Source organism: Aspergillus bombycis, assembly GCF_001792695.1.
Source record: "Aspergillus bombycis strain NRRL26010 chromosome Unknown contig00043, whole genome shotgun sequence".
Taxonomy (NCBI): Eukaryota; Fungi; Ascomycota; class Eurotiomycetes; order Eurotiales; family Aspergillaceae; genus Aspergillus; species Aspergillus bombycis.
Genome location: NW_019170045.1, coordinates 46,938 through 68,664, shown reverse-complemented (window position 1 = coordinate 68,664; position 21,727 = coordinate 46,938). Strand labels below are relative to the sequence as shown.

Genomic DNA, 21,727 nt, shown 5'->3' with positions numbered 1-21,727 from the left:
ACTGTAATAATCCTCTCTTTCTCTTCTCGTTACAGTTCCGTCGTCTACACATATGTACCGTCCCTTCCGGACAGCACCGTAGGACCGATTTAGATAAGAACGGGGCACCCCGATTGGTCGGGGAGGGCGTGGGATCTAAATTCTGTGCCATGCAGACGGTGGTGGCTCTCGGTTGATACCTGGATCCATAGAGCCTGCCCTATTTTCATCCATCGGGTGAAACCCGACGAGTAAATGGCGACGTGGACTCCCGGAAGAAAATTTTGATTCTTGGATAATATTTTTTTTGTAATTAATAATCCTGAAGAGGAAAAATCGGGGCAAGAAAGGGCGAACGTCGAGACATTGGAAATTCCAGAATACTGTCACGGCGGGTCCTCGCCATTTTGGCCCATTTTTATTCTTGGCTACAGTTAACCCTTTTTGGGTATTAGGGTTGTTGACTTTTCGGTCTTCAGTCACTAACTTGCTTCAGATCCACGGCTAGAGTATCGGGAAATCGCCAATCCGATATCAATATCTCAGACTCTCGGTGGGCCTCGGCCAATTATAGACCAGGTCCAAGAGTTCTTAGCCCGTATTTTTCGGGTTCCCGTGGGTCCTTGGTTCGACCTCCGGTGTCTGACCGAGGAAACAACTGGGAAGGGTCTGATCGAGCCACCGAGTTAGTAAAAAAGGAAAAAGAAAGAAAAGGTGGGAAATGGAAGAGAGAGAAACGGAAAGTGCATAAATTATTAAAATGATGTCTTACTTATTGTCCAATGACCATGATCATACGGATTTCATAGGGCATATATACCCCCATTCCCTAATAGCCGAAGCTGACCTATTCTTTTTGGAATTAGTCCACACTGGACAATACTATGATCCTCGATGGCTTTCCTGGTACTCCGTACTCCATCTCGTATCGAATTGTTCGTATTATTGAGTTCCTTATCAGACAAGTTTAGATTGGATGTCCAATCCCAACACGGACCGTCGATCCCAGGATTAGATAAAGAGGCCAGGATAAAGTCAAAAAAGAAAAAGAAAAAAACCAAGCTAGCTTTTTCAGCATAAGCCCTGTTCATGGCAGGCTTGAATTGATTGTCTAGCCTCCATTAGGTGATTTTACTCGATTTTCTAAGACCCATCGGCTCCACTCGGTTCGTTCCCTCCTAATTGGTGCATGGGTCAAGTAATTCCCATCCGCCGTGAACGCCACTCAGTCAAGTCAATTGGCAGGAAGAGGATGGACTAACGAGAACGCTACCACGACTCCGTCCAGAACTGGTTTTGGTAGTACAAGCCGGTATTACTGAGCTCACCACCGTCAGTGGACGAGTTTTTTGCTAATCTAAAAGCCCAACGCTGCCCTGGCCGCTGGACCGGGCACTGGACCTCTTTGTTTCTTTTTTTAGTCGGTGACCAACGAAGAAAACAGCTGCCCTGATCGTGGTCCCATTAGCTTCCCCGGCATGCAACGTGCCATCGGTACCCATAATTATCTCAAGTTATATGTGAAATGCTAGCAGTGCGTGAACTGGCCACCCACTCGGGGATACTTTCCTGGGCAGGCGTAGGTCGTGGTCTGACTGTCTCACTTGCTTAACAGATCCCCCATGTATGTCCATGGGAAACACCAGGCACTATTGTCATTCTATTGGCAATTCAGACGATCAATTACTCAGGAGGGATGTCTCAAACACCTTGTTCCACAAACATTGTCTCGGGTCATCGGCCCTTCCCGAGTATTCCCAGCTTCTTGTCCCCTTTGTACCTGGCAGTAGCCTTATTTTCCAGCTCTTAGGGCAGGGCGAGAGGGGCTTATCAGGCATTTTAAGACCACAGACAATGCCGAGGTGGCCACAATAAATCCCAGGGGTAACTAGCGTCCTGTTCCAATCCGGCAAACCTGATGGGACGGTTGCACTGGAGGGGTCGAGGTCAGCTTCCATGTAAGGAGGCGTGCATCACTCAACTACCAGGGCATGATTCAGGCACGGAGCAGAGGAATCATGTCTTCTTCTATGCATTTTCCCCCGTCCTAGCATTGCTAGTCCATAATATGAACGAAAAAAAAACCAGACGAGGCATGTGACCGGATCTAAACGGAAGTTCGCTTGGCTCTTCATAGCCGAAGGTCTTGGGGGGGAAAAGAGGGGATTTCCAGGGGGCATCGGCAGACCATCACAGTGACCCTAAAATTGTGGGAAATGATCAATTCCTTCCCAATTCCAATCCACTAAGCAGAAGAGGCATCAAGGTTAGATATATACAGGACCGATGGAGTAGCTAGAGGAACTATTGTCCATGATATCCATCTATTGCGGGTATGGACGTGTTGCAAGTATATACACCGAGCAGACTTAGGGCACGCCGGCGCTCTTTTGCAGCTGCGCTCTAGATCCACCTTTCTTCAATCCATTTCTCGAGTGCAACGTTCCCCAGGAACTTTATTTGTGGTTCTATTCTTCCCTTTTCCCCCTTCTTTTCCCGTCCTTCTCTCTCTCCTGGGATGGTTCGTTCCTTTCTAACAGTCGTTCTTGTCGTTCCTTATTCATCCCCTCGTTCTGTCGATCATTGAGACCTGACCACTGTCGTTCTTTACATTTGTATATCGTTTAACTCGTCACTCCTTGATTTTTTGTTTAATTGATTGCTTGGACGCGTCATTCCTTCCTTCCGTTTGTGGTGTTCCATTGTCAGTATCAGCCACTTCTCCCGTTTACATCCCCACAAAACGCGTATGCGAACTGTTTCAGGTGCGCCATTCGAGCTTAAACGGCAGAGCATACAGACGATCTCCACAAAGATCGACCATCAGCTTTGTCACTCCATGAACTGGGGTTACACAAGTTAAGGATCCACCGGAAATTACTCCCGCGACTATGGTTTCGTCGTCATCCCTGGGGCAATGGGCAGGTGCCGTCCTGGCTACCAGCCTTGTAGGATCAGCCCTGGCTGCGACCACAGCAGAATGGAAGTCGAGATCCGTCTATCAAACCATGACAGACCGATTCGCGCGCACTGACGGCTCAACAACCGCCCCGTGCAACACCACTCAGGGCCTGTACTGTGGCGGTACCTGGCGAGGTACCATTGACAAGCTCGACTACATCCAGGGCATGGGATTCGATGCTATCATGATCTCCCCCGTCGTAGAAAACATCGAGGGCCGCGTGTCCTATGGAGAAGCTTACCATGGCTATTGGCCCCTGGATCTGTACTCCCTCAACTCGCATTTCGGTACCCACCAGGATCTGCTCGACCTGAGTGAGGCCCTCCACTCTCGTGGGATGTATCTGATGATGGATACGGTCATCAACAACATGGCCTATATGACCAACGGCAAGGACCCCGCCAAGAATATTGATTATTCTGTCTTCACTCCTTTCAACGACTCCAGTTACTTTCACCCGTACTGTAAGATTACTGACTGGAACAATTACACCAACGCCCAGCTGTGTCAAACCGGAGACAACAAAGTGGCATTGCCCGATCTGTTTACAGAACATGAGGTCGTACAACAGACACTGGAAAAATGGGCCAAAGAAATCATCTCCACTTACTCGATCGACGGCCTGCGTATCGACGCAGCAAAGCATGTGGACCCTGGTTTTCTCAAGAACTTTGGCGACGCTATTGGCTCGTTCATGACCGGAGAAGTTCTGCAGCGGGAAGTCGACACCATCTGCGAATACCAGAACAACTACATCGGCAGTGTCCCTAATTACCCCATCTACTATTCTGTCATCAATGCTTTCACCTTGGGTAATACTAGCGACCTGGCCAACCAGGTGGAAGTCATGAAGAATTCCTGCGACGACGTGACTGCCCTCGCCTCGTTCTCGGAAAACCACGATCTTGCGCGATTTGCTAGTATGACGGATGATATCGCGGTATGCAATCACACCAGCACAATCAAGCGAAAGTCTTCATAGCTGACCGTGATGAACACAGCTTGCTAAGAATGTTTTAACCTTCACCATCCTCTACGACGGCGTTCCCATGATCTATCAAGGCCAAGAGCAGCATTTGGACGGACCGGGCACACCTGACAACCGTGAAGCCATCTGGCTCAGCAAATATAACACCGACGCCGAGCTGTATAAGTTGATCGCGAAACTGAACGCCATCCGTAAGCACGCCTACAAGCTTGATCCGAACTACGTCAGTCTCCAAACATACCCTATCTTCCGGGGTGGTAGTGAATTGGGCTTCCGCAAAGGTGTCGAGGGCCGACAGGTGGTGATGCTCTTGTCCACCCAGGGCACCAATAGCAGCGCATACAACCTCACTATGCCGGTGAGCTTCAACGGAGGCGTGGAGGTTGTGGATGTGCTCAACTGCGTGAACTATACGGTCAACCCGCAAAGTGAACTGGTGGTTCCCATGGACAAAGGCGAACCCAGAGTCTTCTTCCCCACCTCTCTCATGCCGGGCAGTGGTCTTTGCGGTTACACGTCCGAGAACGTTTCGTTCGTTGAGCTGAAGACCAAGGGCGCGGCGGCTGCGATGTCTCTCGGTGCCAAGGCCACCGGCAGTGCCGCTCAAGGCGTCTTGCTTTCTGTTCTCCTGTCTAGTCTTGTTGCGGTATTGTTGTAGTCTGCTTGGGACAATAATATATCTGGGCCTGTTGAGGTGTATTGATGGTGTTACTCTCGTTCTGCTGTATATATTCTTTTCTTATTACACGCTTCCGACCGTACGATACCCAGATACCACATTTATCTTCTCATGGGTGACTTCATGTTGTTGTTATGCTTATTCTCTAATGTTTTACTGTTGAAGTGTATGTGTATGCAGAATATATATGACTCTATTATCTAGTCTTGCTTTTTCTTTTTTTTTTTTTTTTTTTGACAGTTATATATGTTTATATATATTTGGTAGTGCAGGCTATATTCACTTACTAGTACTCACGTGAGGTATCCAGTGATTTGGGAAACGCGCGTCAATTTTTACATGTTACTGTACCTGTTAAGAAATTTCTACGCTATCTCTGGCTTCATATTTTACCTATAGTTAGTTAACTAAAAACTTGATTAAGCAATACACAAAATATGGGTATGACGCAAGGTCGACCAGGTCAACTTGCTACCACAGTAGAAACTTTCTCGGGGTTGTGTCGGCAGAACATCTGACTTAGGGTTAGGGGAAAGAAAAAGAATGGGCGAAGAGGAAAAGCCAAAAAAAAGGACGAAAAAAAAAAAACGGAGGAAAAAGAAAAAAGAAAAAAGCAAGACAGCAGTGAGACAAACAACAAGAATTGAAACCCGGTGGCGCGGGTAAAAATAGAGAAAAGACCCACTTGATGATTGGCCTCGACTCCACTACACTAATCTCTGCCCGACGGTCCTTACATATGACATGGTCGACGATCTCATACTAATCTATACGACTCGGCGCTTTATCACAGCATTGTTTCCCGAATTTAGCACCTGGTTGTGATCTGGATACGCTTCATTGTCGGATTTCACCATGGTGTCCTTTTTCTCCCGCTGTTTTCCGAAGAGGAGAAAAGGACAGCAGCAGCAACAGCAATGGAAGGAGATTGAGGGTTAGCTCCCCCCACCATATACTTCATGGAATCATCGTATGATTGTTTACATACTCTAATGCGTCTTGGATACACACAGAAGCAGCTAGGGATCTGGAGTCGCGCCCATCATGGAATGCCCCCGACAACACTTTGCTTCTAGAAGCATTTGAATGGCACGTACCAGACGATACTTGTCACTGGCGACGTCTGCAACATGCTCTACCGGGGTTGAAAGAGATCGGGATCGATAATATCTGGATTCCGCCGGGCTGCAAAGCTATGGACGCCTCGGGTAATGGTTACGATATATATGACCTGTATGATCTAGGCGAGTTCGATCAGAAAGGATCACGAACCACCAAATGGGGCTCTCGGAGGGAGCTCGAAGACCTCGTGGAAGAAGCAAAGTCGCTGGGCGTTGGTGTGTACTGGGATGCGGTGCTCAATCATAAAGCCGGGGCGGATTATCCCGAACGGTTCCAGGCTGTTAAAGTAGATCCTAATCGTATGACCTTTCTTCTTTCTTTCTTCTCTTCATCTTCTCTCTAGTCTCGGATCAGTGGTTGATTCAAGTTTCTTGCTCGTGCAGGACGAAATGTCGAGATCTCCAAGCCCACTGAAATTGAGGGTTGGGTCGGTTTCGACTTCGCTGGCCGCGGCGACCAGTACAGCTCGATGAAATATACTTGGCAGCATTTCAATGGTGTGGACTGGGACGAATCGCGCAGAGAAAATGCCATCTTCAAGATCCATGCACCAGGCAAGGATTGGGCCCAAGACGTTGGCAGGGACAATGGCAACTACGATTATTTGATGTTCGCCAATCTGGACTATTCCAACCCAGAAGTACGGGAAGACGTCTTACATTGGGGAAGTTGGATAACGAATGAGCTATCTCTGAGTGGCATGCGACTGGACGCCGCGAAGCATTTCTCTGCTGGCTTCCAGAAGGAGTTCATTGAGCATGTTCGCAAGACGGCTAACAAGGATCTGTTTGTCATCGGCGAATACTGGTCTGGAGAATTAAAGGATCTTCTGGGATATCTTCAGCAGATGGATCACTCAGTGACGGCGGTTGATGTGCCTCTCGTTGTGAACCTGTGCAGGACATCGTACACGAAGGGGGGCGATCTTCGCAAGATATTCAAGGGTACTTTGGTGCAAAGCAAGCCGGAGAACGCTCTGGTGAGTAGCTGTAGAACATGCGACAAAGAACTGCTCTACTGACAATACTTCCCCATAGACATTTGTTTCGAATCATGACACCGTAAGTGGACTTTTACCCCCCTCTATAATAGATTGTACTGACAACATCAAGGTACCCGGGCAAATGCTTGAAGTGAGTATCCTACATTCCGCCTGAACCCTACCAATCCACTAATAAATCGAAGAACCCAGTTGCACAATACTTCAAGCCGCTGGCATATGCTTGGTGCTTCTCCGTAAAGATGGACATCCATGTGTGTTCTACGGAGACCTCTATGGTACTCTGGGAGAAAAGCCATTGAAGCGAGCCTGCAAGGGCAAACTTCCGATTCTCACGCAGGCTCGAAAGCTGTACGCTTATGGAGAACAGCAGGATTATTTTGACCAAGCCAACTGTATAGGTGAGTACTTGCGTTTTCCTTTTACTCCTTTTATTTTTCTTCTTTCAATTTTGATTATCTTTGAAACTTTGGCCATAAATATGCTACACGTATCATTCATATTCTGCATCTAACCAAGAAACCAGGATTTGTCCGTTACGGAAATGCGCGCCATCCTTCCGGGATGGCCTGCATTATGAGCAACGGCGCGGCAGCAGAAAAGCGCATGTACGTCGGACCGAAGCACGCCAACGAGCAGTGGACAGATATCATGCTGGGCCACGAGGGCGCTGTCACCATCGATGCGTCGGGGTATGGGGTATTCCCCGTCAATGGCATGAGTGTTAGTGTCTGGGTCAACTCAACGGCACCTGACCGAGACAGTCTCCAACAAGCGTTGTAAGTCACAGACCCATTTTTTCCATTTTTTTTCTTCTCTCTCTCTCTCTCTCCTCTTCCAGTGACTAACAGCAACTGATTCAGTGATGACAAAATCTATGAATAATAATCCACCCAGCTAACAATCTTTTGATTGTATAATACTTAGAAAGAAACTCTCTAATTTAGGTAATGGTAGTTAGGACTCCGCAGGCCAATGCAGCGCGCAAGCTCACGTCAATTAAATCTAAATTACTATAAGACACCTCGTCCAACAAACCAGATACATATCCAATCAGTTATCAGATTAATCAATCCAACTAAGTCATGACCACGCTAGAATGGCTCGTATTAATCTATCGAGTCTCGGTGGAACCGGGAGAAGGATCGCATCCCAAAGCGGTCATTTAAGGGCTTTTCACGTCCAGTGACGGCAGTGGTTCGGTGAAACCGACCAAAATTCGATAGTTGTCCACTGTTCAGGACTAAGACTCACTAGTGTTCCAAACCAGAGAGATTTTATTTTATTTTGTTTCATTTTTAAGAAAAATAAAAGAAAAGTTGTATAACCCGTATTTACCATACGGACGGAGATCAAGTTCTGTACCCGATGTGGGTCGTCGTTTCTTTTTTTTTTTTTTTTTTTCTTTTTTTTTTTTTTTTTTTTCCCTTCCTCTCTCTCGTTTCTTTGCGATCAGACTCCTCCAATATGGGGTATGGAAACCACTATTGAGACATTGGTCTTACCTGCTCGGCTTTCCTTTTGGGTAACAAAAACCCTCTTTGCCCATTCTTTAAGACGAGTCAATTGTCTCGGATCTGACCTGCCGTCGGCTATATCGGGTTTTTATTGAATAATCTGGATCCCCTACGTCATTGACTAACCCAGTAATCTTGACGGATCACCCACTTTCTCGGTCGACTACTGGAAATGTCAAGGTCAGGCAAGGGTCCTCGGACTGGGGTCGTTGTAGTGGGGACTTAGGGTTCAAGTTGCTACCCATCCCATCTGCCAGCGCCGTTGTGGCGGCACTTATGCACCAGGGTATTGTTTGCGCGGTGATACATCCCTGCTCGTCATCATGCCCAACGAACAAAACCCATAGCTACATATTCATCGTGGACATTTGTATGTAGACTCCAAATAGCCCAGTGGCGATAGGATGACAACCATGCAGTTACCGACCCACAGAGGACGGTAGATCAGCAGTCAATCCGGCAGTTCGCCGAGAAGACGATCAGCGAAGCTTGGGAAAGGCGTGGCTGTAGAGTGCCATTCTTGCCTAAAATGATGTATTATGTACCCTTGCATTTCACTATTGGTTAAAGGATTGACAAAGTAGGCAGCATTCTATAGACAAGATGCTATTAGACGAATTGAATAAAATATACATTCTATGTTTCCGTTCACCCATCAACCGCCCTTAACGGCCATTACATCATGTATCGAAGTAACCCTGATTCGCATGTACCGTATCTCCCACATTCGCGTTCCTGCACATCGTTGTGATCCCGCTGGATCTTGTCGTCGGCTGGTTCACCGAATTTACAGGTTGAGGGCCAAGACACCCATCAGGAGGCCGGCGGCGGCGGAAACGGGCGCGGCGATAGAGACACCGGCACCGGTGGCAACGGGGGTGCTGCCGGAGGAGGTGCTGTTGGTGGAACCGCTGGCCGAAGCAGAGGCACGGGCGGAGGAGGAAACTGCCGTCGACAGAGTGTTAGTGCTCACACCGGTCGAAGTCTGGGTGCCGGTGGAGGTAATGGTAGTGAGGCCAGTGGAGGAGGCAGTCTCAGTGGTCTCAGTGGAAGAGGTCTTAGTGGAGGAGGCAGTACCAGTAGTAGCGGTGGAAGTGCCAGTAGCGGAGGTGGTGGCCTTGGACTCGCTGGCGGTGGTGGTCGAGGTGGACTCAGAAGAGCCCTCAACGTTGAACTGCTGGGACTGAGCGAGGATACCGCTGTTCTGGGCAGAGTTGGAGAGGAAGTTGATCTGGTAGCCCTTGCTGTACCCAATTGTTAGTGAATTCTGGTCCGTCATCTCGGTCGGGAAAGGAACTGTACCCGTTGGTCAGGTCAGACAGGCCAGAGACATCGTAGGAGCCCTTGGAGGCTTCAACGTCGGAGGCGATCTTCTGCTCAACGCTGGGGTAGACGGCGTTGTTGACAATGTAGAGATCGAAAGAAGAGGGGTCGGTACTGGTGCGTCTGTTAGTATGCGTGGTGGTAGCTACGGTGGTGGATAGAGAAACGAAACATGGACATACTCGACGGAATCCCACTTCACGGTGAAAGATTTGGAGAGGTCAACCTCCTCACCCTTCTTGGGGGAAGTGACCTGAAGAGCTAGCTGGAGTCAGTTCAAGCGTCCCGATATCACCTTAGTTTCAGAAAGACAAACCTCCAACGGAAGCAGCCAGAGGCAAGAGAGAGACGGCGTAGGAGAGACGCATGTTGACTGATTATAGATCCGAAAGGATAAAAGTATTAAATATGCTTAAGAACGAGGGAATCTAAGAGTTGAACGAGTGTAGTAAGGAAGAAGAGAAGGAGAAAGGAGGGCAGACAGGAAGAGGGTATATTTAAATAGCGGGATGAGTGAATCACTTTGTCTCAAACCCTTGGAAAATCTATATAACGGTATATTGACGGGGCGATCGGCCTGCCAGGAAAAAGGGAAAAGCTTCGAAAGATCCACCGACAACGTTACTATAATTGTACATGGCCATACGATTAATACACTGGCTGAGGTTCTACATAGGAAATCGACTAAATATAGAATGGACTGGAGAGAAACAAAGGCGTGTCTGGGATGGCGAGGTTTCTGATGACAGCATCCCTTGGGCATAACAACCATGGTCTCAGAAGTGGGATTGGACTAGTTTCAGAGACAGAACCCGATAGAGCGCAGAGTCTTCCAGCAGACGAGTGTCGTTGTTTAGGGCTCTTTTGCTGTAGAGAGCGCCACTAGTGCTGTCTTGGCAGGGCCCGGAGTCGATAGAGGCATCACGAGGCTGCCTCATTGGTAAACTGGCCACTGGATTCTTCCCGAATGCTGAGTGCTCTCGCGATAAGGTACGAGCAGGACTGCCGGGTATTTTTGGGACATTCCAGCCAACCAGGTCTCGCGGATAAGTTGATGCCATGATCAGTGCCTATGGTGTGTTGGAAGAGTAAGCCTCAATCAACGACCACTTCGTATTCCCCTCCTGGCGCCAACTTTCCCTTCCTATGCGACCCTGCTCCTTCCTGGAACTCGGCTGTTATCAGTGTCCGTGCTTATATTGACTCTTCAGCCCACTGAGTAGTACTGCGTCGTTTGACGGCTGAGATAGATGTCCGGCGTGGCCGCCATTCATTGGCTTGGTGTGAGCTGGCCCCGAAGGGAGCGACCTGGTTAGCAACTGGGCTGCAAAGATTCTACTATTATCTCTGGATGTTTCTTATTATACCTCGTCGTCTAAGACGTAATTTGGATAGTTGAGGAATGGATACAGACAGCATTTTCTTGATGGGGTAATGGCGGAGCAAGTATTGATCCGAGAACTGCTGAGATAAGGGCTGCAACCCTTATCACCCATCAAGCCCTGATGTCATCTATCCAGCCTCTCCGAAAGACAAGTCTACAGCTCAATTTTCAACCAATTATTCGGATTTTCGTTCCTCTGTCCATTTTGTTGTGTATAGCAGATTTATAGGAACATGACCAACTGTGAATCCAACTGAGACAATGTGCAGATCGTCATGCTAGCGTCATGGCATATCGACGGCGCTGGGCATCATCATATGAACGTCATGGAACAGGATAACGACCAGGCGAAGCCACTGAGCGAATGCAAGGTCAACATCATACACCTCATGGATATATACTAGCATGTCACTCCATTCCATTGCTAACATAATTTCACGTCAAGCCCCCTGTCCGCGCTACAGAAACCTATCCACACGAACATCCCTTGCTATGAAGATCGCAATCACCGGTGCTCGCGGCACTGTCGGACGGGCCGTGGTGAAGGCCGCATCGGAAGCTGGTCATGCAACGGTACAGGTCGACCGTACCGACACCGAATACGATGGGACACCGAATTCAGAGATGAAAACCGCGGACACTGCGAATGACTACAAGGCCACGCTCGAGGCCTTCAAGGGCTGCGATGCCGTTATCCATCTGGCTGCTATTCCGAACCCCCTAGACAAAAGCGATGATCTGGTACACAACAATAATGTGAATTCGGCATTCAATGGGTTCCGAGCTGCTGCCGAGCTCGGCATTAGGAAGTTCTGCTATGCTTCGTCGGTGAATGCTATCGGCCTCGAATATGCCACCCGACCGCTGAAGTTCGACTACTTCCCCATCGATGAAGAAGCGCCGGAGCGACCGACTGATTCGTATGCCCTCGCAAAAGACGAGGCAGAAATGCAGGGGAAGGCCTTCGCGCAGTGGTACCCCGGAATGAACATCGCATGTATGCGTATCCACGCGGTCGCATCGCGCTCAGAGGCGCAGAAAGGACATATAGAGAACTGGGATAGCTCCGCAGTGAAGAGTTTGTGGGGATGGGTTAGTGCTCAGGCGACAGCGAGAGCATGTTTGTTAGCGGTAGGAAAGAGCGAGAAGTTGAATGGATGCGAGGTCTTCAATATTGTGGCACCGACGACGACTCAGGACACGCCCTCCAAGGACCTTGCGAAGAAGTATTATCCGCATGCAGAGATTCGCGGCGACCTGTCGAGTAATCAGTCGTTCTTCACAACAGAGAAGGCGAAGAGAATCCTGGGATGGGTTCATGAGGAGAAAGAGTAATTATATCACGTCACAAACTGTCATCTAGAACCATATTCTAAGTTCATTCATAATGAAACTGGAAACCTGAATCAAGAGCATCTGTACTTTGATACTCCACAGCCGTATGAAACATGTACACATCCTGAGTTGAATCTCAACACTCCAACATCATTCAATACGCCTCGATACGTCAGCGGGAAGCAGTGGCCAAAGTTATACGATGTTCTTTTGCTGGTCTCATATACCCCGTAACTGTTGAAGCTTACTTGCAGATCCCTATTTTGATATGAAAACAACCCGCCACCATGGTCTAAAGGCTGCAGGGGTGAAGGAAGTCCTGGATGCGAAGGTGCCAATATGAGCTCATGAAACCCAGGCCTGCCAAACACGACCATCCGCGCATATCGAATCTTGTTCCAAAACCATGGGTGGGAGCCCAGCAAACGATGCCCAAAGATGCCCAAAGCTGAAAAGCACGTCCACATCGAAGGGACCAAAACACCAAAAGTTCGACGGTCGCTCGCCCGACAACATGGAGCGCCCATACCAAATCCCAGAACAGAAAGCCTTGAAGTGACTTATCCTCCTTCATGATTAAGGAGAGGGGAGGTTATTGAGGGCAGAATGCTCAAATTTATGGAGCTCTAGTATGGTGTCTTCGACATTCTTTGCGACGAGGGTGACTTTATCGCCTTAGGTTGAACCATTTCCAACGCACAGCTGAGATGAACATCCGGTATTATGACCATTTCTTTGGATGTAGTGAAAGGCTTTGGGCGTGCTAGCTGGAGGTAGCGCAAACCCCGAAGATATGTATGGAGACCAACATCCTTGAAAACTTTAGACAGGCTAATGTATAGGAACAGGTTCAACCTCAGTGGATCATCTTTTTTCTACGAGACATGTACCCGGAATCCGCGATGTCTCACTACATGGATGCGCTTCCCTATCGTGCCGTGATGGTGGGAATTAGCCTGGGTTATCTGGAAACAGATTGCCCACCTCTCCTGTTCGAAGATGTATTTCATCAAGCGAGAGATGATGGCTGCACGATCACCTGTCACAACGACGTCGGCGTGAAGGATTTCTTTCTCCACATTTTCCAGGCAATGATGATTTCTAGCGCTTCAAAGGTGCGCGGTTAATATATGCTACACTTCTGCTAGTGTCAATACGCAAATCATGGCCGAATTACAGGAAAATCAGAAGCAAGTGTTGCGACGCCACAGCAGCTTATCCGGCGGGTGGATTGAGCTCTTATATCGTCAGGGATGCCACGCGGTACGGCAGGGATATGGTGTAATGGCCCTGCATGAGCTCGTTGAGGATATAAAAGTACTAGATAGCTCAAGCCTCTATGTGCACAATCTATCTAGATGGTCGCGGATCATTAACTAAAAACGAAAAGCAATGTCAGGTCCTGGTCTTTAACTAACGGGTTTGGTTTGCGTAGGTAGTACTCTAGTAATCTAAGGGTACCTGCCTGTACTTTGTATTCCTTTTCGAATGGTGATATTGTCGAGTTTTTCGATAGAATTACTGAGTGCTAGACAACTTCTTCACAACTCGGGATAACGCAACGATGATTTTTTTTTTCCCTTGGTGCTCATAGTATATTGCATATGACCCAAAAGTGAACATGCGTCGTGCTTTCAATTAACTCCTACGTCCAGCAAGCCTGGCTTTATTGGTGTTGAAATGCCACTGCAGGTAGTATTACTATGGCCACAGCCGAGATCAAGTATAGATGCGCCAGAACGTCCTTGACATAGGTACGTGCCTTGCACAACAATACTCTCTTAGAATTATCACATTTGATATATCGACATCAGAAACAATACTTGCCTTCAGATCCTATGATTCCTATCTCACCCTTACCCGCCAAGCCCGCCGTCCCCAGAGATACGCATGATGCAACTCCCTCTATAACCAGATGTTAACAGTATACTATATAGAATCTACACTGACTTTGACACTCCAACCTCACCTTTGTGCCAATAGCCGAGGTGATTTGATGGTGGATGTTCCCCCGCCAGAAAACATTCTGGTTCTCCGAGTCGGCGACCTCTTGCTCCAATTATCATCCTTGGATGGTGTGGAGATTGTCAAAAAGTTAGGTAATGCCGGTCGAGATCGAACGGGACATCCGCCCTTGGCAAATCATAATTCCTCTTCTGCAGCGCCTAAACGAGGTGGCGGGATGTCGAAACATCGAGGCATCTTCCCAGAGCACAATAACGCTGGGTCTTGTCGCTGACAAACTCTAGCTGCCTGGCTTAACAATCATTCATAATCAGAGTATTCTGGCACGTCCACCACATAAGAGAAGACAATCACAGGACACATTTATCTGTACGTCCTCCTCAGCTAGTCTACAGCGTGGTGATATCATTCGATTGCCGCAATGCAGGAAGCACAAGTGTTTGTCCGAAATGACTCGGTGGATGTCCGTGTTCACCAGGTGCCCATCCCCAAACCCGGAGCCGGTCAGATACTTATCAAAGTTGTCGCGACTGGTACCAACCCCAAAGACTGGAAATTCCCGGCATGGATGGAAAAGTTCAATGGCGCCAATACGGGAGATGATATCACTGGATACGTCCATGAGATCGGCGATGGTGTCTCGGGATTTCAAGTCGGGGATCGGGTCGCCGCGTATCACGACTATACAGCTCCACATGGCAGCTACGCTGAATATGCCATCGGCGAAGACTACGCCACATTCCACATCCCTGGGAATATTTCCTTTGAGCAAGCGGCGACCGTCCCCCTCGCCGCTATGACCGCGTCACTAGCACTCTTCTCTCGCCTGGGGTTGCCCGAACCGTGGTTCAAAGAAAAGACATGGTCCCAGAAGCCAGAGGGTGGAGTACTAGTCTACGGCGCTGCGAGTGCCGTGGGAACATTCGCTATCAAGCTGCTACAGAAAGCCGATATTCATCCGATTATCTGTGTCGCTGGACGGGGAAAAGATTTCGTTCGCAGTCACCTGGACGAGAGCAAGGGTGATGTGGTCATCGACTATCGCGAAGGGGAGTCGGCCGTCGTCGCTGCTATTCGGAAAGCCACACAGCAGTTGCGTTATGCTCTGGACGCTGTCAGTGAGACGGCCAGTTTCAGTGTTGTCAGTCAGGTGCTGGATCCTGACTACGGTGCTATGTCTGTTGTCAGCCCCGTGGGGCCGGAGGAGTGTCCTGGCAAGATTCGGGTGGAATTCACTGATGTTGGAAGAGCTCACAGGGACGAGAAGGAATTTGCTTACGTCTGGTCGAGGTTCTTCACTCTTGGGCTTCGGGAAGGCTGGCTCGCACCTCATCCGCATGAGCTCGTCCGTGGTGGTCTGCAGGGTGTCCAGACAGCGTTGACCAACCTCAAAAAGGGAAAGGCCAGTGCGCTCAAGTATGTCGTGAAGATCAAGGAGAATTGATTGAATGTGAGGGCTGTTATTTCAACATATAACACATGTGTACAGACCTGCGCGGGCCAGAAAAATGAACATTGTCACCGATTGAATCGACTATCCAGAATCTACGGTAAAAGGTTGAAAGCCTTGGTAAAGACAGGCTCGTACAAAGGTTCTCCAGGCTTCACAACGCTCTTCAACAGACAGAGCATCTTGAAATAAAGTGATAAAGAACGGTTTCGAGATCGAATGGCTTGCAAAATACTTAACGTTTACAACATATCTATCCTTAGATTCCTTACAGGTCGCGCAAGCCATGAACATGAATGTATACTGGGAATTCACTCTTGGAGCGAAGGTCCCCGTCGATATCATAAAGGTTTAATGTTCGCTGCTTCCAAATGAAACGTTCGAGATAGGAGAGTATTTTATATTACCATTACATCACCAGTTCAGCACTCCAGCTTCTAGTGTCTTTCGCACCGATCATATATAGGAGGACAAGGTTAGGTCGCTTTGTCCAGGGCCTGCCCCAGACACATCTCATAGTAAATTCCCTGCCGCTGGAGCAGCTCCTCATGAGTCCCTTGCTCCCGAATGTTGCCTCCAACCAGCACGAAGATCCGGTCTGAGTGTTTGATAGTTGACAAGCGGTGTGCGATCGCAATCGTTGTCCGACCATTTTTGGCCTGGTCCAAGGCCTCCTGCACAATCCTCTCACTCTCGGTATCCAACGCAGACGTAGCCTCATCCAACAACAGCAAACGGGGTCGGCGGATTAGCGCTCTTGCGATTGCAATACGCTGCCGTTGACCACCAGAGAAAAGACTCCCTCGTGAACCACATGACGTCGCCAATCCATCTGGCAGGGAGGAAATGAAGTCAAAAATATTCGCCTGGCGGCAGGCCTCGTAGATCCGTTCCTCGGTCGCCTCTTCTTCAAGGCCTAATGCGATATTTTCACGGATGGTTCCTTGGTAGAGGACTGGTTCTTGTTGGACAAGGGATAAATGGCTGCGGTACGAAGCGAGCGACATGTCGCGGATATCTGAACCGTCTAGTTGGATGCTTCCAGACGTTGGATTGTAATACCGCTCTAGGAGCGAGATGAGGCTGGACTTTCCATGGCCTGAGGGTCCCACAAAAGCCACGAATTGCCCAGGGTTAATCTAATAAATCCCATCAGCATATTATGATCCAGACCTTCACGTCAAACCTGGGCCTTACCTGAATGTTGATATCATTTAACACGGGCCGAGTGGGCCGAGTAGGGTACCTGAATGCTACGTCCTGCAGCGCCACATGGGCAGCTGTATCCTTTGCTCCTCCGGACGCGTTGTCAGACGAGCCGTCTTGAACATCAGGTTGCAGGGAACGGAGCCAGAAAATATAGTTGCATGCTGCCTGCGACTTGGTAAAGCCTGCTCACTGTCAGTGGAAGCAACGAAGATTACCCTTAGGAGGCCTACTGGTGCTGAACATGAAGAATGACGCCGCCCCTTCACCAGACAGTATAGCTCCGATGACAACGATGTATAACCGTGTACTGGAGTACTCTCCTGTTGATAACAGGCGACCTCCATACCTATACACAGTTTAGACATAGGAAACAGAGTATGACAGCAACGTAGATACATACCAAAAGCTTAATGCCATAGAGAGTAATGAGAGGGACTGTGTGAGAGCTAGCCAGAACATCGTCCAGGTTAACGTCTTAATGGACTTTCGCTCAATGCCCGCCAACTTGTCAGTGTACTTCTTTAGGATCACTCGTTCAATTGCCAACGATGCAACAGTGCGAATCGCAGACACCGCCTCACCAGCTAATGCTGCACTTTCAGAGAATCGCTGCGAGGTGGCGTCATCCAGTCGGAACTCCAGGCGAATCCTAAGGTAACCACAGAATACCATTGGAACCATAGCCCCTGCGAGTACAGCCAACCCCAGTTTCCACCCAACCGATATAGAGAGAATAGAGCTGGCGATGATATTCACCAGGGCAATGATGACAATTCCAACATTGAAGCCTAGCAGCTCTTGCAAGCTAGTAGGCTTCGCCGCGAGGTCGGAGACCAGGGAGCCAGTCGTATGTTGTGGTTGGTCATAAAAGGTCATATCTTGCCGGATATAACTGCGGAACATTTCGAGACGGTATGTATACACAACACACTGCGTGGTGGTGAGCAGAGTTACTAACCGTGGTAGCTGGGCGACACTTACATGGGCAATGACATTTGTAACCCAGCCCAGAATCCCATAGACAAGCAGGATGGCAAGAGCAACCACGAAAAACATAAGGGCATAGAAATCCCCCTTTTCCACCATCTTGCCCGTGGATTCTATTTGGAAGACATCCAACACCTTCGCGAATAAAAACGCGAGTATCGGGTATGTGGCTCCTAGATTCTGCATTAGAGCGGCAAGCACGCCGTAGGACAGGGGGACGCGTACCTCCTACAATGCAGGTAATCAATGTGATAATGAATTCAGGCCATAGCTCGCGGCGCTCCAGGAGCAGAACAGCCAGACACCGAATCAGACTACTGCCACGCCCAGAAGGAGCCTGCAGTCTTTCCACAAGCTTTGCTTCTTTGTTATGGTCATGTTGCCCGGAAATCACCGGGGCGATACCAGTGCGTACTTCGCTCTCTTCCTTCTCTGTCTGAGTTCCATCTTTTTTTACCGTACCAAGATCCTGGGTTTTGATGAGCCGATGGTAAGTTCCACCTGCGGCCTTGAGTTCATCATGAGTTCCCTTCTCAATGACCTGCCCTTGCGACAGAACCACTATTTGGTCTGCCTTTCTAATCGTAGACAGCTTGTGCGCGATCGTGATGGTCGTTCGGGATGCAGAAACGTTGTCCAAGGCCTCTTGCACAATCTTTTCAGCCTGTGGATCCAACGCACTTGTAGCTTCGTCGAGGATCAACACCTTTGGATTTGAAACGATACTCCGGGCAATCGCGATACGCTGCTTCTGGCCTCCGGACAACATTGTTGCGCGCTCTCCGACCTGCGTGTCGTACTTCTGCAGAGGACGTTAGTAGTTGTGTGGTCAACCCGTAACCTCTGTTTGCTTAAGAACATACTTCGGGCAAGGTCTCTATGAAATCATGAGCGTAGGCAGCCTTGCAGGCTGTAATGACCCGCTCAAACTGGTCCTCCTTTGGGGCGTTGGCATAATCCGTCCCTGCCAGGCCGTATGCCACGTTTTCAAATATCGTGGCATTGAACAGTGTGGGTTCCTAAGTGAGAGTCAGATAACAAGATAGACGACAGAGAGATAGGAGTGCAGAATGCTGCTTCGAACCTGTTGAACAATGCGAATGTTAGTCCTCAGCCATTGGATGTTGAGTTGCCTGATGTCTACCCCGTCCAGTGTGATGATGCCGTCCTGTGTATTATACCATCTCTCGAGCAACCCAGTCACTGTGCTTTTACCCGATCCGCTGGGCCCAACCAAAGCCGTTGTCTTATTGGCGGGGATTGACAATGTGAAGTCATGAAGAACTGTGACCTGGGACCGGGTCGGATACGAAAAAGTGACATTTGAGAATTCGACATTCCCCTCACACTTGTCCGGTCGTTCACCGTCCAGAGACAGTCCGTCAATTGGAGACTCACGATCAATCACTTCCCACAGACTTTGTGCGGCTGACGCTGCCTTGGTGACTTGCATAATCTGCGGTGCGATCTGTGTCATTGCCGTCGCCGCTACGATGACAGCAAAGATCACACTATCGAAACATCCCGAGAGGACAGTAGTCAGAAAATGGTACCAGAGATGCTAACGAAACTCCCAACACCTACGTGACGATTTTTCCCGGCTCATCAATCTCACCCCTCGCATACATGCGAACTCCCTGCCAGAAGGCCAGGCCATATCCGGCATAGACACAGAAAAACTCCGCTGAGTATAATATCGCCATGTTCAGAGACTGTGTGAGGCCCAGGCGCTTAGCTTCCTTGGCGTGGTCATCATATTTGGTCATCAACTTGGAAAAGGCGGAAAAGGCATGCACGGTCTTCATGCTGGCAAGGACTTCCTCAGCCAGAGACCCAGCGATGGAGTTTACATGGAGGATTCGGTTCTCCTGCTTGACGAGGATAGCGGCACAGATGGACGTCACAATAAGGATTGCAGGGGCGATACAGATTGTAATTAGAGTTAGTTTCCACTGCACGACGAAGGCTACAATGAAGGCCGCCACGAAGGTGGCTGTGCCCTGCACCGCGAAGCCCAGCTTCTCTGAGATCCCTTGGTTGACTAGGTTGGCATTAGTCGTCAGTTGCACAACGGAAGAGCCACTCTTGTTGCAATCGAAGAAGCCAATGTCTTGTCGCAGTAGGTGTGTCAAGAAGGAAACTCGTAGGGTTTTGGTAGTTCGCACCGCGGAGACAGATAACGATAACTACGGGTGGGAAGTGAAGTACCTCTATTAATATGGATCAAGCGTAGAGGAAGGTAGGAGACATACTGTCCAGGTATAGACTAGCACAAATTTGCCGACAAAGAGATAGACAAAGTAAAGTCTATGGAAGGTTATCGATATTAATAACTAGCTTAAGAATGTGCCACTCAACTGTACAGCACTTACGTGAACTTATTCATTGTCGACCGAAACTCATCTGGGGAATCTGAACCGGTGGCGACGTTATTGAAGTTCGTGATCATCTTCCCAAACAGTACATCCATCAAGGGCAGAGCGCTGCCTGCGCCGATGGCTCCGATCAAGGCGAGAACATTGAGGACCCAGCCCACAGTATCGGTATATGAAAAGATCCTGATATAACTTCTCAGTCCACCCGCCTGTTCTGGTGCACTGGTGACCTTGTTGGTGTCTGCCTTTGGAGGCTGTTCCTCCACGGATGAAAGTGATGTCCCATCCCTTGTTGGCGCTGGAGAATCCGCATGAGCTGTCATCATAATACTGGGTTTAGTGTGCTCGTGAACATTTCCACGAAATGTTAGATCTATAACTTCTGGAGACGGGGATATAAGTTCATATAGGGGCGTGATCGGCCAGGACACTCCGCTTTTGCAGTTATTGATTACGGCTAAAACTTCAATAGCCTGGTAGTATTTTTTGAACTCATAGAGTATTGTACTTAACAGCAGAATACTCTGGTTGGTCGAATACCCCACCGCCTTCTGTAAATGGAAATGGGTTACTATTTCAAAGAAGACATGCAAGGAACCTCGCACGACTACTCTATACTGAGTAGATCTCTGGTAATTACTATGGCTGGCCTAATAGATAGATATCGTTTTGGAATTGAATTCTTCGGTGGTTGCACGGTAGACTACCGCGTTTATCAGGACGAGTCCTAGGTATCGGGGTTTGATACGAACTGGTAGATGTTAATTAACAGAGAGTTGCAAATACCCAGGTGTGTAACTGATAGGGTTTTTTTCACTTTCCACCTGCTTCTAGTGTCGAATAAGCTGCTCATGCAAAATACATTGTGTACGGCCAGAAGAGGCAGGCTAGTGTCTAGGCAGAAATTTCTTCACTGCAATCTATGGTCATTCAACACGAAGAATGCTCGTGAATAGAGTGCACGCGGTCCGCGGACTCCGACACCCAAACCCTCATCGGGTGCCCGATGAGCACAGTCCACGTTTATTACCTCCCCCGGGTTACTCCTATTCGTCAGCTTAAGAGCCAGATTCATGAAGAAGCCGTGGTATCTCGGAGGAGAGCTCCAGAGCTGTCTCTCATAAGCTCTCAATCGTCGAGCGATGACTCAAGCCAAGCCTCGGCGCTCAGACCGAATGGCGAACCAAAGCACACTGACTTCCTCCATCTAAACTTGATTATCGATCAATTATGCAGAGGCATTATTTTGCATCCCTATTCAGCAAACCATCCGACATCATGGAGGGTCTTCAGTTTCCTGTGTCCTATCAGGGGGCTCGTATTTGCCTCGAGATACGTAAGCCATCATATATATACACCTTGTTGGTTTACTTGATCTACATATCGCCCCCGAGAATCTCAGGTGAACAGGTCTATTTCCTGATCGGGTATAAAATATGCCAGGGCAAGATA

At 48.8% G+C, this 21,727-nt stretch overlaps 6 protein-coding genes across 6 annotated transcripts; 4 read left to right on the top strand and 2 right to left on the bottom strand.

Annotated features, from left to right (window-relative positions):
* Positions 1 to 2,870: 2,870 nt before the first annotated feature.
* On the top strand, positions 2,871 to 4,587 carry ABOM_005566 (alpha-amylase; the record flags this gene model as incomplete). The annotated part of the gene is made up of 2 exons (XM_022532695.1): positions 2,871 to 3,881; positions 3,943 to 4,587. The coding sequence occupies 2 exons, from the start codon at positions 2,871 to 2,873 to the stop codon at positions 4,585 to 4,587; spliced, it is 1,656 nt and encodes a 551-aa protein (XP_022389121.1).
* Positions 4,588 to 5,463: 876 nt separating this feature from the next.
* Positions 5,464 to 7,513, top strand: ABOM_005565 (alpha-amylase; the record flags this gene model as incomplete). Its single annotated transcript, XM_022532694.1, has 7 exons — positions 5,464 to 5,542; positions 5,622 to 6,029; positions 6,114 to 6,709; positions 6,768 to 6,791; positions 6,843 to 6,867; positions 6,916 to 7,131; positions 7,257 to 7,513. The coding sequence occupies 7 exons, from the start codon at positions 5,464 to 5,466 to the stop codon at positions 7,511 to 7,513; spliced, it is 1,605 nt and encodes a 534-aa protein (XP_022389082.1).
* Positions 7,514 to 9,034: 1,521 nt separating this feature from the next.
* Positions 9,035 to 9,938, bottom strand: ABOM_005564 (GPI anchored serine-threonine rich family protein; the record flags this gene model as incomplete). The annotated part of the gene is made up of 4 exons (XM_022532693.1): positions 9,035 to 9,491; positions 9,550 to 9,684; positions 9,753 to 9,831; positions 9,887 to 9,938. The coding sequence occupies 4 exons, from the start codon at positions 9,936 to 9,938 to the stop codon at positions 9,035 to 9,037; spliced, it is 723 nt and encodes a 240-aa protein (XP_022389087.1).
* A 1,380-nt stretch (positions 9,939 to 11,318) lies between these two features.
* Positions 11,319 to 12,289, top strand: ABOM_005563 (NAD-dependent epimerase/dehydratase family protein; the record flags this gene model as incomplete). The annotated part of the gene is made up of 2 exons (XM_022532692.1): positions 11,319 to 11,325; positions 11,400 to 12,289. 2 exons carry the CDS (start codon positions 11,319 to 11,321, stop codon positions 12,287 to 12,289), a joined length of 897 nt encoding a protein of 298 aa, XP_022389122.1.
* A 2,386-nt stretch (positions 12,290 to 14,675) lies between these two features.
* On the top strand, positions 14,676 to 15,698 carry ABOM_005562 (zinc-binding alcohol dehydrogenase family protein; the record flags this gene model as incomplete). Its single annotated transcript, XM_022532691.1, has 1 exon — positions 14,676 to 15,698. The coding sequence occupies one exon, from the start codon at positions 14,676 to 14,678 to the stop codon at positions 15,696 to 15,698; it is 1,023 nt and encodes a 340-aa protein (XP_022389123.1).
* A 482-nt stretch (positions 15,699 to 16,180) lies between these two features.
* ABOM_005561 (ABC transporter ATP-binding protein) lies at positions 16,181 to 20,598 on the bottom strand (the record flags this gene model as incomplete). The annotated part of the gene is made up of 10 exons (XM_022532690.1): positions 16,181 to 16,843; positions 16,902 to 17,095; positions 17,144 to 17,259; positions 17,314 to 18,073; positions 18,126 to 18,702; positions 18,764 to 18,919; positions 18,985 to 19,411; positions 19,485 to 20,086; positions 20,153 to 20,207; positions 20,273 to 20,598. The coding sequence occupies 10 exons, from the start codon at positions 20,596 to 20,598 to the stop codon at positions 16,181 to 16,183; spliced, it is 3,876 nt and encodes a 1,291-aa protein (XP_022389124.1).
* Between the last annotated feature and the right edge of the window lie 1,129 nt (positions 20,599 to 21,727).